Here is a 14744-nt window from a genome sequence, read left to right as displayed (position 1 = left end):
GGTGACAATTGCTTCGAGCTCAGGTCCCCGGGGGCCGAGGCGGGGGGCGGGGGGCGGGGGGGTCCCCGGGTCGCTCCGTCCGCCTGACGCCCTCCGCCCCGCAGCGGCCCTGATCGTACGCGACCAGACCGAGCTGCGGCTCTGCGAGCGCTCGGGGCAGCGCACGGCCAGCGTCCTGTGGCCCTGGATCAATCGCAACGCCCGCGTGGCGGACCTCGTGCGCATCCTCACGCACCTGCAGCTGCTCCGCGCGCGGGACATCATCACGGCCTGTGAGTGCCGGCCGGCCGGCCGGCCGGCGGGCGGTGGGGAGGGGACCGGGGCGGTCACCACTCACTCTCTCCCTTCCTTTCCTCCGCGGCGCCCAGGGCACCCTCCCGCCCCCCTCCCGCCCCCCAGCGCCACCGCCCGGGCCCTGGGGCCCAGCAGCATCTCCGCCCCCTCCGAGCCAGAGGCCAGGAACCCCAGGAAGTCGCAGTCCTCAGCCTCCACCCTCCTCTCCCCAGGTAAGAGCCGGGGGCTGTTGGACGCGATGGGTTTGGGGAGAAGGCACCTTGACCGTGGCCTCTCACTTTTCCAGGTTCCCAGACCCATCCCCGGCCCGAGCTCGGCCCCACTGCACATTCTGCCTCCCCCCAGCCGGCACTGCCAACTCCAGCCCCTTCCTCTGAGGTAGGTACTCCTTGCTCCCAGGGAAGGTTCCAGGCAAGGAGGAAGAAACAGCCTTTGATACATCGCAGGGCCCCAGGCAGTGGAGGGAGCAGCCAGCTGGGAGGCAGCTGGGGTGGGTTTGGGGAGCTGGCTGCCCAGGATGGAGGAGAGGAGACTCAGACACACCGGCCCACCTGCCCGGCTCTCTTCCCACAGCCGAGCCCAGAGAGCCCACTGGCCTTCCTGCAGGGGGCCCACCCCGCCCCGTTCTGCTGGCCCCTCCCAGAAATTGCCCAGGGCACCCGCAACTTCTCCGAGGAGCTCAAGATCGGTGAGGGTGGCTTTGGCTGTGTGTACCGGGCGGTGATGAGGAATACGGTGTATGCGGTGAAGAGGCTGAAGGAGGTGGGTATGTCCCCCAGGGAAAGCTCCACCTCAAGGTCCCAGGTTGCAGAAAGTCAGGAAAGGGTGGCAGTGGGAGTGGCTGGGCAGCCTGGGCTAGGGGAGCCTCACGCTGCTGCTTCCCCTCCCTTCCCGCTGCTGCTGCAGGACGCCGATCTGGAGTGGAGCGCTGTGAAGCAGAGCTTCCTAACCGAGGTGGAGCAGCTGTCCCGGTAAGCCACCCAGACCAAAACGTCTCCAGGGCTGTGCCTGGCTCACTGGGCCCCTCCATGGCCAGGGGAAAGTGTGATGGGGACTTGGGACCAGGCTCAGCCCCCGCTTTGCCGAGCAGGTTTCGTCACCCAAATATCGTGGACTTTGCCGGCTACTGTGCTCAGAGTGGCTTCTACTGCCTAGTCTACGGCTTCCTGCCCAGCGGCTCTCTGGAAGATCGCCTCCACTTCCAGGTAGCCCCACCTGACCTGCCACAGGTCCTGGGGGAAACTGGGTATAGGGCCTTGGACTCAGCATTTGTGACGGAGTCCCGTCGGTGGGCAGGGCTTGGGCTCCCGGCTCCCCCTGCAGCCCCTAGCTCAGGGCTCCTCCCGAGGTGGGTGGCCGTCTTCCATGGGGCTCTTCCTGGGGACCTCACCCTGGCTGACCTGCATGCCCCGAAGCTGGGCCCTCTGCCTCTCGGAAGGGGGGTTCTTGCATGAGAGCACCCTAACTCATGCTTCTCCCCCTTGTGAGCAGACTGACGAAAGGGTCTCGTCAGCACGGCCGTTGAGAAAAGGGCAGTGAGTGTCTTGTGGACCTCCTTGCCTTGTCACCTGTGCGCTCAGGACGGGCACCCTGTGCTGGGGGAGGGCACAAAGCCGTGTGCTGACTTCCTGCTCAGCCAGGACAAATAGCTGCCTTGAGAAGAAGGAACTCAGGAGTGTTGAAGTCTGTAATGAATCCCGGAAACAGGCACTCCACATCCCTGAAGTGCTTTCCAAAGCATCGGAGCAGCTTAGTTTCAGCTTTCTTGTGAAGGACGTAATGGCAATTTTGATCCTATTTTTCCAGAAGGGGAAATTGAGGCCCAGACAGGTGGGGGAGGGTCAGAGTCGCGGAACTGGGGTGCTCGCAGTTGTCTCCCCAGCCCCCTGTGTCCCTCTGCCCTCCAGACGCAGGCCTGTGCCCCCCTCTCCTGGCCTCAGCGAATGGACATCCTTGTGGGCACAGCCCGGGCAATTCAATTTTTACACCAGGACAGCCCCAGCCTCATCCACGGGGACGTCAAGAGGTGAGGAGGGGCACAGCTGGGACCCTGGGGCCCGTGAGAGCTGTGAGTCTGGTCGCAGAGGAGCCCTGCCCCAAGTGCCCCCATGAGGGGCCCGCCCCGAGTGCTCGAGCCCTGGGACATCCGAGCTGGGGGGCTCCAGGGCCGCTGAGTACCCCAGCATCAGACCCACGTGGACACGAAGGCCAAAAAACTGCTGGCTGCCCTGCCCTCCACACCAAGGCCCTAGTGGGTGTGCCCACTGTGCCTTCTGTTACCGGGCAGACTGTTTTCCTGGGGCAAAGCTTCAGGTCAGCGACCCTGAATTCCGTCGCATCCGGGGCCGGGCAGGTGCGGAGGGACATCAGGGCTGGGGCCGGGCTGACTTTGCTCTCTTGCCTCCCCAAGCTCCAATGTCCTTCTGGATGAGAGGCTGATGCCCAAGCTGGGGGACTTCGGCCTCGCCCGTTTTAGCCGCTTCACCGGTGCCAACCCTGGCCAGAGCAGTGCTGTAGCCCGGACCCGGACGGTGCGGGGCACCCTGGCCTACCTTCCCGAGGAGTACATCAAGACAGGGAAGCTGGCCGTGGAGACCGACACGTTCAGCTTTGGGGTGGTGAGTTGCTCACCGGCCCCCTCCCTGGGGGAGGAAAAGGCCCCAAATGAGCACAGGTGACAAGGTCTGGAAAATTCCACGTGGGGGCCAGAGGTTGGCCTGGTGAGACGCTGATGAAGCCCCTTCCAAGCCCTGTACCTCATTTCATGTTTGCCACTTTGCATTCTTTGTCTTCACATTTGGTCCCACCACCACCACCACCCCCCCCCCCGGCTCCGTCCCTTCTGGGAGCTGGTGCTCATCTGCTTATCCGCGGGCTATTCCCCTATCGGTCCCAGTCCATGCCACTCCCGTCAACCTCAGACACTACTCCTCTTTCCATCTGCCCTCTTCCCAGGTGGTGCTGGAGACCCTGGTGGGCCAGAGGGCTGTGAGAACACAGGGCACTGGGACCAAGTATCTGGTGAGCCGGCTCCCGAGGCAGCCTTGGTGGGGTGGAACGATCGTGGAACAATCGGGAATGCAGGGCCCCCCCCACCCCGAAGCCTACCTTGGCCGCTGCTGGCCCCTTTTTGGAAGGAGACAGGGCCCGGAGCGCTCCCTTTGTCTTGCTGAGAACCCTGTCTCTTTATATGCATTTCCTGGGCCTTTACAGGCCCACCTGGGCTGGCGCCGGGTCCAAGGGAGGAGGGAGGGGCTGGGGTAACCCAGACCTGCCCTGCAGTCCTGACTGCCCCCTGCTGGGTGCCCAGCCTCCCTCCTGCGTTCCTGGATGCCGGCCCATGGCTAGGAGACCGGAGACCTGGGTTCGAGTCCCAACTTGAGAGGGGCCTGGGAGGGAGCATTGAGTCTCAGTTTCCCTCTCTGCAAAACAGACTTAGGACACGTGAGATGCCCAGAACACTCCGTCAGTGTTTGCCCCGCACTCTCCTGGCGTGTTTGCTCCTGGCTCAGGGAACAAACACGCGTGGCCCTATCCTTTACTGGTGTCTCTGTGGGGACTCTGGCTGCCTCTGCCATCCTACCCGTTCCCCCTCCGCCATCCACAGACTCCTTGCCTTCACCTTCACCCCGTCCAACTGCCCACTAGCGTGTCCTGGTGGCCCATCTTTTGAGCCGACCCTGACCAGCTGCTTCTCCACTGTCACCATCACTCACAGGTCCCCAGTGGTCCTCTCTCATTGGTCTCCTGAGCCCTTCCCATCTGTCCTCCATGCTGCAGCCAAAGCCCCGATGAAGGCCTCCCCGCTGCTCTTCTGCCTCGGGCACCCCAGGCCCCACCAGCAGCAGCCTATCCCTGTCCCCTTCTTGCTTGTTGAGGGAGGCCTGGCCGACCCAGCAGCCCTGCTCAGTGCCCCCATGGGCCTCTCCACCCCAGCGTGTCTGCCAGTGGGCTCTGTGAAGAGGGCTCGGCGTTTGGTGTATCGCTGGATCCCCAGGGCTCAGAACCGGGCTTGCTCCCTGTGTGTTGTCCACAGAAGGACCTGGTTGAAGAGGAGGCGGAGGAGGCCGGGGTGGCCCTGAAAGGTGGCCACACGACAGCTCAGGCAGGTCTGGCCTCAGACGGCTGGGCTGCCCCGATCGCTGCTCAGATCTACAGGAAACACCTGGACCCCAGGCCCGGGCCCTGCCCACCCAAGCTGGGTCTGCCCCTGGGCCAGCTGGCCTGCTGCTGCCTGCACCGCAGGGCCAAGAGGAGGCCCCCCATGACCCAGGTAGCCCTGGGGGAGGCCCTGCCCCACAGAGAGCTGACCACCCTGCCTGCCGGGCCACTTTCGGAGTTTCCAAAACACCATTCTTCGCTTGCCCTTCCGCACGCAAGCTCCACCTGGCTTCTCTGCACTGCGGGACCCAGGCCTCTCCTGTTTTGGCCCTGGGCTTTGGGGCTAGCCCGGAGATCAAAACAAATGACCTTTGCTGCGCCCCCTGCTGGCTGCATGGTGCCACTGCATCTGCATTTTTCTGCCCCCTCCCTGACCTCCTCTATCCCATCTGGTGACGGCTTAGAGTAGAGAACCTCCATTTGAGGGCAGTAGGACAATGAGGTTCACTTTCTAGAAGATAGCAGAGAATTCTTTCTCAGTCCTTGGTGCTGGTAGCCGTGACTAAGGGCTTCTGGTGACAGGGACAGAGGAGCAAGGGACAGAGCTTTCCCAGTTGCAATTTGTGACAGGGTGCCACACCAGGGTCATGCTCTGTAAGGCTGTGACAGGACCCAGTGGCTCTGCTCCCTAGGGCTGGACTGCGGGCAGACCTGCTCTGCCCAGCATTGGGGCCTCTTAAAGGGGGCCTTTTCTACCCCCGCAGGTGTACAAGAGGCTCGAGGAGCTGCAGGCGGCGGCAGGGCTGCCCCCGGAGCCCGAGGCCACCGGCCGTGGCCCACCCTCCCCACAGGAGAACTCCTACGTGTCCACCGCCGGCGCTGCCCCGAGCAGAAGTGCCCCCCGGCCGCCCCTGGCCGTGCCGTCCAGAGGCCTGGCGCAGGCTGCAGACCAGCTCTGGAAAGGCCCCAACCAGCCCGTGGAGAGTGACGAGAGCGTGTCGGGCCTCTCTGGTGCCCTGTATTCCTGGCACTTGACTCCAAGCCCCTCACCAGGCCCGGCCCTGCCAGGCAGCCCTGGGCAAGGAGCTGCCACTTGGGCCCCAGCACCCCTCAGACTGGCCAGCTGCACTCAGGCAGGGGGCGCCACCAAAGAGTCGAACTGGGGGAGTGGCCCCGGGTCCTGGCCCACAGCCTTGGAAGGTATCTGGGGGCAGGGGCCTCCTTCCGGGAGGAGGAACTGGGGCCTGCTGTTCAGCCCCATCTGTCCCTAGCGAGGGCAAGTCTGCTGTCCCAGGGGCGGGAGCCTGCCAGCCTTAGAGAGAGGCCCACATGATGGTCCAAGGACCCAGGGACTGTCTGGTTTCACCAGGGGAGAGGCCGAGCCCTCTGTTCTAGCCCTTCTCCCCTCCCTGCCCCTGAGAGCAGCGGGATCCAGGGCCGGGGGCAGCCAATGTGGGCAAGAGGGCGCAGAGGAATTCCAGCTCATGCACAGGGCGCAGGGAGCTAGGCCTGGACCTCGAAGGTCAGCACGGAGCTCCTAGGGAAAGGTGCGTTGGCGCAGCTCTGGCAGCTAAGAGGACACTCTGTGCCCCAGGGTCACCGTTGGGTAGCACCGCATCATCCGAGCCGCCGCAGATTGTCATCAACCCGGCCCGACAGAAAATGGTGCAGAAACTGGCCCTGTACGAAGACGGAGTGTTGGACAGCCTGCAGCTGCTGTCCTCAAGCTCACTCCCAGGTACCCCAGAGGCTGGGGGAGCGGACACCCTGGAGACTTGTACTCCTGCCAGCTGCCACAGGGCATGACAACCCAGGCAGGCCACTCCCCCAGCAAGGGCTGAAAACCCAGCCGCCCCTGCCCTACCCTCCCACCCCTTCTCCCTTGGGAAGTTGTCGTCCTCAGCAGGGTATTCTCTACCTTCTCCTGGGAGCCTTGGCTGCCCCTAACAATGACACTTTCCCTCTGCCTGAGCTTGCCAGCCTCCCTGATGGTTCCAGAAACAAGGAAGCCCAGCAAGCATCTCCCATTCCTTAGAAATAGCCTCGATTCCAGGAGATGGGCAGCGGCAGAGCCCGCACCTGCTTGCTGAGAGTCCGCTCCTCTCCTTCCGTAGGCTTGGACAGGCAGGGGCCTGAAGAGAGTGACGAGTTTCAGAGCTGAGCGTGCACCCGGGCAGACGCCCCAAACCTGGAAGTCAAAGTTCTCATGGTTGGAAGTTCTCATGGTGTGCGAACACTTGGCAGCTCGTGGGCCGCGGGGCGTGGGGGCACCTTCCCTGCAGGGAGGGGGCTCACAGGCAGGACTCGGCCGGCCAAGCCATCGATTGGGTGCCATCAGAGGGACGTGGGGGGTGCGGGTCTGAGGCCACTGGCCGCGTGGCCCGGAGAGAAGTGGGGTGCCGTGCAGTGGGATGAGGGGAGCTGGCTCCCCTGAGAGCAAGGTAGGGCGTCTGCAGCCCAGGCTCCCAAAGGAGCCCCTGGCCATCTGTGTTGCAGAATCGAGTGGGTGGGGCCCGGGGAATGTGGAAAGTTGCAGTGTGGCTGTCTTGTGGCTCAGTCTACTCACAGGAAGTAGAAGTTCTGAGTCTCCCACGAGTCCACAGTGTCGCGCCCCCCCCCCCCCCCCCCCCCGCCGAAGCCTGGCTTCACTGGCACCCAGGTTAGCCTCTGGAGGCTGCGGGCTTAGCCTCCCACCCAGGCTCTGATGGTGGCGGAGATGCACCAGGCCCAAGCCCCCATGTTGCCTAAACAGTGAGGAGCCCCAAGAAGCTGGGACATTGAAAGCAAGGCAGAGAGGGAGGGGAAGCATTTTCACATGTTTAGAAGCAGGTCAGATTTTGTGTAACTGAGTGTTCTCTTGGGTGTCTTAGAAAGAAGCCCCGGGCTGTAGCACAGGCTTAGGATGATTGCGTGTCCACAATCATGAGTCACACTACACGCCCCCACGAAGCTGGGCATCGGAAGCTGTCATTGAGTAATAAAATCTTGCATTTTGGATCTGTGGCTATACTTGTGGAATTTGTTGCACTGGAAGTGTTGAGCTTTCCATTGCTTTTCATCTCCAGATTCTTGACTGTCAACCAAAAACACTAGATCCCCAATCTTCTGGAGGCTCTTGTTTCCACCCCTGTGAGCCACGTCTACACTGGTGCCAGGTCCACAGTACTGTTGCTCAACAGTACTTTCCCATGGCGTTGCTGTTTCTCTAGGTCATTTATGTGTTTTTATTCTATTATAAGTGGCACTTTTGTTTCATTTTCCAATTGTTCATTTAAAGTATGTAGAAATGCAATTGATTTTTTTATATATTGACCTCGTATCCTGTGACCTTGCTTCAATTCATTTGTTGGTACTAGTAGTTTTTTGGTAAATACCTTGGGGTAGTCTATGTACATGATCATTTCATCTGCAAATAAAGACGGTTTTGCTTCCTTGCCAGCGCGTATGCCTTTTAGTTCTTTTTCTTGCCTTATTGCACGGGCTAAGATCTCTAGGAAAATGTTGAAGTGGTGAAAGTGTACATCCTTGCCTTATTCTCAATCTTAGGTGGAAAGTCACCGTTAAGTATGACGTTAGCTGTAGGATTTTCATAAATGTATTTGATCAGGGGGAAGAAATTTTAATATAGCCTACTTTGTTGAGAATTTTGATTATAGATGGTTGTTGAATTTTTGGGGGGGTGTTTGTATCTAACATTATGATGCATTATCCTTTTATATATTGCTGAATTCCATTTGCTAATATCTGTTGAGAATTTTTGTATCTACGTTCATGAGGAATATTGGTCTGTCATTTTCTGGTAATGTTTTTTATCTGTTTTTTACTATGAGGTTTGTGTATGCTTGCTGTTACTTCTCTAAATGTTTGCTAGAGTTCACCAGGGAAGCCATCGAAACCTACAGTTTTATTTGTGGGAAGGTATTTAATTATGATTTCCATTTCTTGAATTAGATATCGAACCATTTAGATTTTCTATTTCTTGTGTCAGTTTTGGTAATTTTCTTTCAAAGAATTTGTCCATTTCATCTAAGTTGGCATAAAGTTGTTAATACTCCCTTGTTATCCTTTTCGTATCTGTCATCTGTAGGGATGTTCCCCTCTTTCATTCCTGATGTAGATAATGTGCATCTCTTTTTTTTTTTTTTTTTTTTGATTGGCCTAAATACGGGCTTATCAATTTTACTGATAATTTCAAAGAACCCAGCTTTGGTTTAACTGATTTTTCTCTATCGTTTGATCATTGTCTGTTTCGTGGATTTCCACTCGTTATCATTTCCTTTCTTTTACTTAACTTTGGGTTTAATTTTCTCATCTTTTTCCAGCTTCTGTTTTTTTTTTTGCTTGGTGTGCCCCCTGCTGCCGCTGGCTGCAGCCCCACGGGGCTGGTGTCACATTGTACCTCCTTCAGAAATCTACTGCAGCCCTCCGCACTCCCTCCCATGCAAGTGATGATATGGACATTTCTCTGCCAGGATTTCCATTAATGCTGATGCTTTTTGGTGACACTGTAAATACAGGTCAGCTGAAGGGGTTCAGCTAATGTTAGCATTCAGAGCCCTAAACTTAGCAAATTGATGGCAACCACTCTATTTAGTTATTGATATTACTCTTTGTTTGTATTGAAGGTTTACAGAGCTAACTAGCTACTCATTAAACAGTTACTATACATATTGCCCTATGAAAATGGCTAACCAACCCATGACATGTCAACACTGTCCTTTCTCAACCTTGGGTTCTTTCCTGTCTCCTCCTGCCTTCTAGTCCTTGTCCCTGGACTGCTGTGCCTCATTAGTCCCATTTTGTTTTATGGGGCTGTCCAATCCCCGGCTGAACGGTGAACTTGGGGAGGGGATTCACCACTGAGCTAAAAGGGTGTCCAGGGGCCATACTCTTGGCGTTTCTCCAGTCTCTGTCAGGCCGGTAAGTCTGGTCTTTTTTTGTGAGTTAGAATTTTGTTCTACATTTCTCTCCAGCTCTGTCCGGGACCCTTTGTTGTGATCCCTGTCAGAGCAGTCGGTGGTAGTAGCCGGGCACCGTCTAGTTGTGCTGGACTCGGTCTGGTGGAGGCCGTGGTAGTTGTGGTCCATTAGTCCTTTGGGCTAATCTTTCCCTTGTGTCTTTGGTTTTCTTCATTCTCCCTTGCTCCCGATGGGGTGAGACCAGTGGAGTATCCTAGATGGCTGCTCATAAGCTTTTAAGACCCCAGACACTACTCACCAAGGTAGAATGTAGAACATTGTCTTTATAAACTCTGTTATGCCAATGGAGCTAGATGTTCCCCGAGACCATGGTCCCCACAGCCCTCCCCCCCCAGCAGTTCAGTCCCCCAGGGAGTTTGGATGTGTCTATGGCGCTTCCACGACCTTATCCTGAACAAGTTGTGCTGGCTTCCTCGGTATTGTGGACTGTCCTTTTCCAGCTTCTTAAGGTGTAACTGTAGATCATTGATGTTAAACTTTTCTTCCCTAATAAATGCATTTAAAGTCTCAAACTTCCCTTTAAGCACAGCTTTAGCTGCATCCTACACATTTGGATGTGGTCTAGACTCATTGTTATTCAGTTCATAATATTTTCTAATTTCCCTTGTGATTTCTCGTCTTTTGACCAGTGACTGACTTACAAGTGTGTTGTTTAATTTCCAAACATTTGGAGCTTTTGCAGGTACCTTTCTGTTATGTGCAGTGCAGTGAATTACTTAATATGGGCCTTCTAGCCATAGTAACTCCCACCACATGACTGGGTGGGAATATGCATATGAGGTGCTTGTGGCCCACCAGGGAGACTGGATAGCTTGCTAATAATGTAAATAAGGTGCATGGCACCCACAAGGGGGGGGGGACCATGCAAATAAGGTATATGGAGCCCTAACGAGGAGATTGGTCAGTTTTACCATCCCACTAGGCTTAAAAGAGAGCCGATCCCAGAGCAAAGGGGGACCTGACTACCACCAAGAAGAGATGGGAGCAGAGTGCGTCCTTTGGACCCAGGATCCCTGCGCTGAGACCCTCCTAGACCCAGGAGACAGAGCTGTGACAGTGGAGATGGCAAGATGGTGAGAAACAGGCAGCAGAACCAGGAGACTGGTGGTAGACGGCGCGGTGAGCTTCTCGGCCTGCGGAGTGAGACAGCTGAGCACCTTTGGGCAGGAGGCTTGCTGGCGGAGTGGGGTGCCCCCAGGTACTTATTGGCGGAGCTAAAGAGCTTTGTAACACTTGCCAGAACAGGGCAGAGGCCAGGTTGAGGGGCTGCGGGCCAGAGAGAGGCCTGCCTGTGGGCACGGCTGAGAAGAGGCAGTCCTGGTTGAAGAACTGTATCCTGAATTGTAACCTGTTGCTTCCCTAATAAAGCCCATAACTGTGAGTATAGTCTGTGAGTTCTGTGTGGCCATGGCAATGAATTATTAAACCTAGCAGAGAAGTAGAGAGTGCTGTGGGAGGGATGGTTGGTGTCAGAATTGGTAAAAGCCTCGGTGAGAGGAGGCGTGTCTGACCTCCGCCTCATGGCAATCAGCCTTGGGCTGTTGCTGCTGATAATGATTCTTCTCCCCCTTGCGAAGTTAGAGGAGGTCCCCTTGCGAAGTTAGAGGAGGTCAGATGATGGCCCGACACCATTTTTACACCGTGTGTTTGTAATTGAATTCCATTATGGGCAGATAATTTATTCTGTATGATTTCATTTCTTTGCATTATCGAGAACTTATTTGATGGCCTTGTGTTCGGTTTAGCTTGGTGAATTTTCCATGCGCGTTTGAAAATAACGTACGTTCTGCAGTTGGGTAGAGTGTTCTCTAAATGTCAATTAGGTGATCGGTCATGTTCAAGTCTTCAGTATGCTTGCCGGTTTTCTGTCTGCTGGGTCTGTCTGATAGACTGAGACGAGAGTGTTCCAGTCTCCATTATAATTCTGGATGTGTTTTCTCCTTCTCATTCTGTCAGATTTTGCTTCATGTATTTTAAAGCTCCTTAATTGTGTGCGTACACATTTAGGATTGTTTGTGTTCTTGATGAATCGACTCTTTTGTTATTATGAAATGCCCCTCTTTATTTCTGACAGTATTCCATCTGAAGTCTACTTTGTCTGGTATGAATATAGCCACTCCAGCTTTCTTATGCTTAGTTGTCGTTTTTTTTTTTTTTTTTTTTTTTTTATGGTATAACTTTTTCCATTCTTTCCTTTTAACCTGTCTGTGTCTTTATATTTAAAGTACGTTTATTATACACAGCACGTGGTTTGGTCGTCTTTTTTAACCCATCTAACAGTCTCTGCCTCTTCACTGGTCTTTGAATCCATTTGCATGTAATGACTGGGTTCAAGTCTGCCATCTTGTTACTTGTTTTCTATTTGTCCCATCTGTTCTTTATTCCTTTTTCTTTTTCTTCCTGACTTCTTTTGCATTGATCACACATTTCTGGTACCCTTTTATCTTCACTGTGGGCTTACTAGCTTTTCACAGTCTCCCTTCAAATAATAGTATGCCATTTTATATGTAATTTATGAACTTTACACCAGTATACTTCCACTCCCCCATCCTCTGTGCTATTATTGTTACATATTTTACTTCCACACATGTGACAAAGCCCACAATACCTTATCCTTATTCAATTATCTTTTAAATAAATTAAAAATTCACCAAAAAAACTTTTATATTTACCTACATGTTTACCATTTCCAACGCTTTTCATTTTTTAAACATGAAGACCTGAGTTTCCATCCAGAAGCATTTCCCTTTGGCATTTCTGGATGTGCAGGTCTGCTGAGAAAGATTTTCTCTCCATTTGTTTTGAGCCGACTCGTGAGGATGAGCCAAGTTCCTCCTCTTACTTTTTGGAGGAATTCTTCACTCCTGAGGTCAACCCGGAGCCCTCGTGGCCCAGTGGTTAAGAGCTCGGTGCTAACCAGAAGGTTGGCAGTTGGAATCCACCAGCTGCTCCTTGGAAACCCTAAGGGGCAGTTCTACTCTGTCCTACTGGGTCGCCGTGAGTCAGAATCGACTCGCCGGCAGCGGGTTTTTCTTAAGGTCAACCCGTCTTTTTCCTGCATGATCAATTTCTCCCTCTGTCCTGGATCTGCGTTCATCAGTTTGTATGTCCACACATACAAATATGTCCTGGCAGCTTCCATTCTTTAGGAAATAAAGGAAAAACTTTGACCCAAACACCCCCCTCCAGCCACAACCCCAATTCTTTGTTCCTCTTTATAGCCAAACTTCTCAAAAGAATCGTCCGTTTCCTCACTTCTGCCCATTCCCTCTTCAGCCCCGACCACTCCACAGAATCACTTTGCGGAGGACATCGGTGATCTTCATTTTTGGACCTCATCTAACCCGCCCTCTCAGCAGCGTTCAACAGTCACCCACTCCCCCGGCAGCCACTCTCCTACCTCATTGCCCCCTCTTTCTCCTCTCTGCACCGTGGGAGTTCCTCGGGGCTCGTGGCTGTGTGCTCTTCACTATCAGTGCTCTCTGCTCGGTTGATATTCACTCTCGTGGCTCTAAATACAGTCTGTCTGTCGACCATGCAAGGAGCCCTGGTGGTGCAGTGGTTAAGCACTCGGCTGCTAACCAGAAGGTCAGCGGTTCAAACTCTCCAGCTGTTCTGCGGGAGAAACGTGTGGCAGTCTGCTTCTGTAAAGATTTTCAGCTGTGGGAACCTTATGGGGCAGCTCTACTCTGTCCTCTAGGGTTGCTATGAGTCGGAATCAACTTGACAGCAGTGGGTTTGATTGACGATTCCCAAATTACATCTCCAGCTATGAGCTCTCTGAGCTTTAGACTCATGTTTCCAACTGCCTGCCTGACATGCCCTCTGATATCTCACAGCATTATAAGCGCCAAGCAGAACCTTTGATTACCATTCTTAGCCCCAGAGCTGTCTGTCTCCACCACCACCCCCTGCCTCCCGCCGCCACCATCCGCCCAGCTGCCCAAGTCAGACACTCAGGAGTTAGGCTTTTTTATAAAACTTTGCCAGTGAAGTATAACTTAGAAACAGAAAAATACACAGATCGTACGTGTACAGCTCGATGAATTTTTGTATACGCGCACAGCCATGGAGCAGCCTCCACTTAGATCAGGCTGTCACAAACCAGCCCAAAATCCAGCGGCTTAAAACAAGGACAATGATTATGTTGCTCCAGAATTTGCAATCTGGGCAGAGCTCAGCAGGGATGGCTCATTGGCTGTGAGCTGGATCACAGGAAGGCTTGCTCTCATGGCTGGCGGGTGAGGCTACCTGGCAGCTGGGGGCTCTGCTAGGGCTGGAACACCTACACGGGCCTTTTCCAGGTGGTTCTTTGGCTTCTTCACAGCATGGCAGCTGGGTTCTAAAGGTATGTGCCTCGAGAGAGGACCTTATGCAGTTGTGGGTGCTGGTTAAACAGCAATATGGATTGAATTGTGTCCCCCAAAAATATGTGTTGAAATCCTAACTCCTGTACCTGTAAATATAACCCTGTCTGGAAATATTTTCTTTTGTCATGCTAACGCGGTCAGGACAGAACAGAGCGGGTCCTAAACCTAATCACTTCTGAATTACAAAGAGCAGAAGAGACACAGATGCCAAGGAATGCCTGGGGCTACCAACAGAGGAAGACCTCCCCTTAGAATTACACCCTGAGTTTGGACTCCTAGCCTCTTGAAACTGTGAGATAATAATTTCTGTTCTTTAAAGCCACTCGCTCGTATTTTTTTTTTTTTACAACAGCACGAGGTACCTGTCTTAGTATCTGTTGCTGCTATAACAGACATACCACAGGTGGATGGCTTTAACAAACAGAAATGTATTTTCTCACAGTTTAGGAGGTTAGAAGTCTGAATTCAGAGTGCTGGCTCTAGGGGAAGGCTTTCTCTCTCTGTCGGCTCTGGGGGAAGGTCCTTGTCTCTTCTGAGCTTCTGCTCCTGAGTGATCTTCTTGTGGCTTGGCATCTGTCTTCCCCCATCTCTGCTTGCTGCCTTGTTTGTGTAAATCTCTTTTACATCTCAAAAGAGACTGACTCAAAACACACCCTACACTAATCCTGTTCATTAACATAACAAAGACAACCCACTCCCAAATGGGATTATAACCACAGGCATAGAGGTTAGGAATTTCAACACATTTTTTAGGGGGACACGATTCAATCCAAGTCTCCCAAGTCTAAAGCCTCCTCTTCTGAAGCATCTAAATCACATGTGGGTGAGACTTTAGGCGCCTTCCATCCTGGGGCAAATTCTCTCTTCATCTGTGCACATGTGAAATCTGGAACGCAAGTTACCTGATTCTAACGGACGATGGTAGAACAGGCGCAAGGTAGACATTTCCATTACAAACGGGAGAAATTGGAGGGAAAGAAGGATAGCAGGCACCAAGCAA

The 14744-nt window shown here is 53.9% G+C and overlaps 1 protein-coding gene across 1 annotated transcript in view; it reads left to right on the top strand.

Annotated features, from left to right (window-relative positions):
- Nucleotides 1–6940, top strand: part of IRAK1 (interleukin 1 receptor associated kinase 1) — an 11763-nt gene extending 4823 nt beyond the window's left edge. The window contains exons 4-16 of the mRNA XM_023725428.1: nt 105–272; nt 369–506; nt 572–672; nt 868–1056; nt 1201–1265; nt 1385–1499; nt 2202–2320; nt 2705–2912; nt 3250–3315; nt 4331–4567; nt 5160–5595; nt 5990–6133; nt 6510–6940. Coding sequence (XP_023581196.1) covers nt 105–272; nt 369–506; nt 572–672; nt 868–1056; nt 1201–1265; nt 1385–1499; nt 2202–2320; nt 2705–2912; nt 3250–3315; nt 4331–4567; nt 5160–5595; nt 5990–6133; nt 6510–6556 — 2033 coding nt within the window. The 3' untranslated portion in view covers nt 6557–6940. The remainder of the gene's footprint in view (nt 1–104; nt 273–368; nt 507–571; nt 673–867; nt 1057–1200; nt 1266–1384; nt 1500–2201; nt 2321–2704; nt 2913–3249; nt 3316–4330; nt 4568–5159; nt 5596–5989; nt 6134–6509) is intronic.
- The last annotated feature ends 7804 nt before the right edge of the window (nt 6941–14744 follow it).

The sequence above is a fragment of the Trichechus manatus genome, unplaced genomic scaffold, assembly GCF_000243295.1.
Source record: "Trichechus manatus latirostris isolate Lorelei unplaced genomic scaffold, TriManLat1.0 scaffold00309, whole genome shotgun sequence".
NCBI classification, from domain to species: domain Eukaryota; kingdom Metazoa; phylum Chordata; class Mammalia; order Sirenia; family Trichechidae; genus Trichechus; species Trichechus manatus.
The sequence above is the reverse complement of the archived record's forward strand: the minus strand, read 5'-3'. Positions and strand labels throughout refer to the sequence as shown.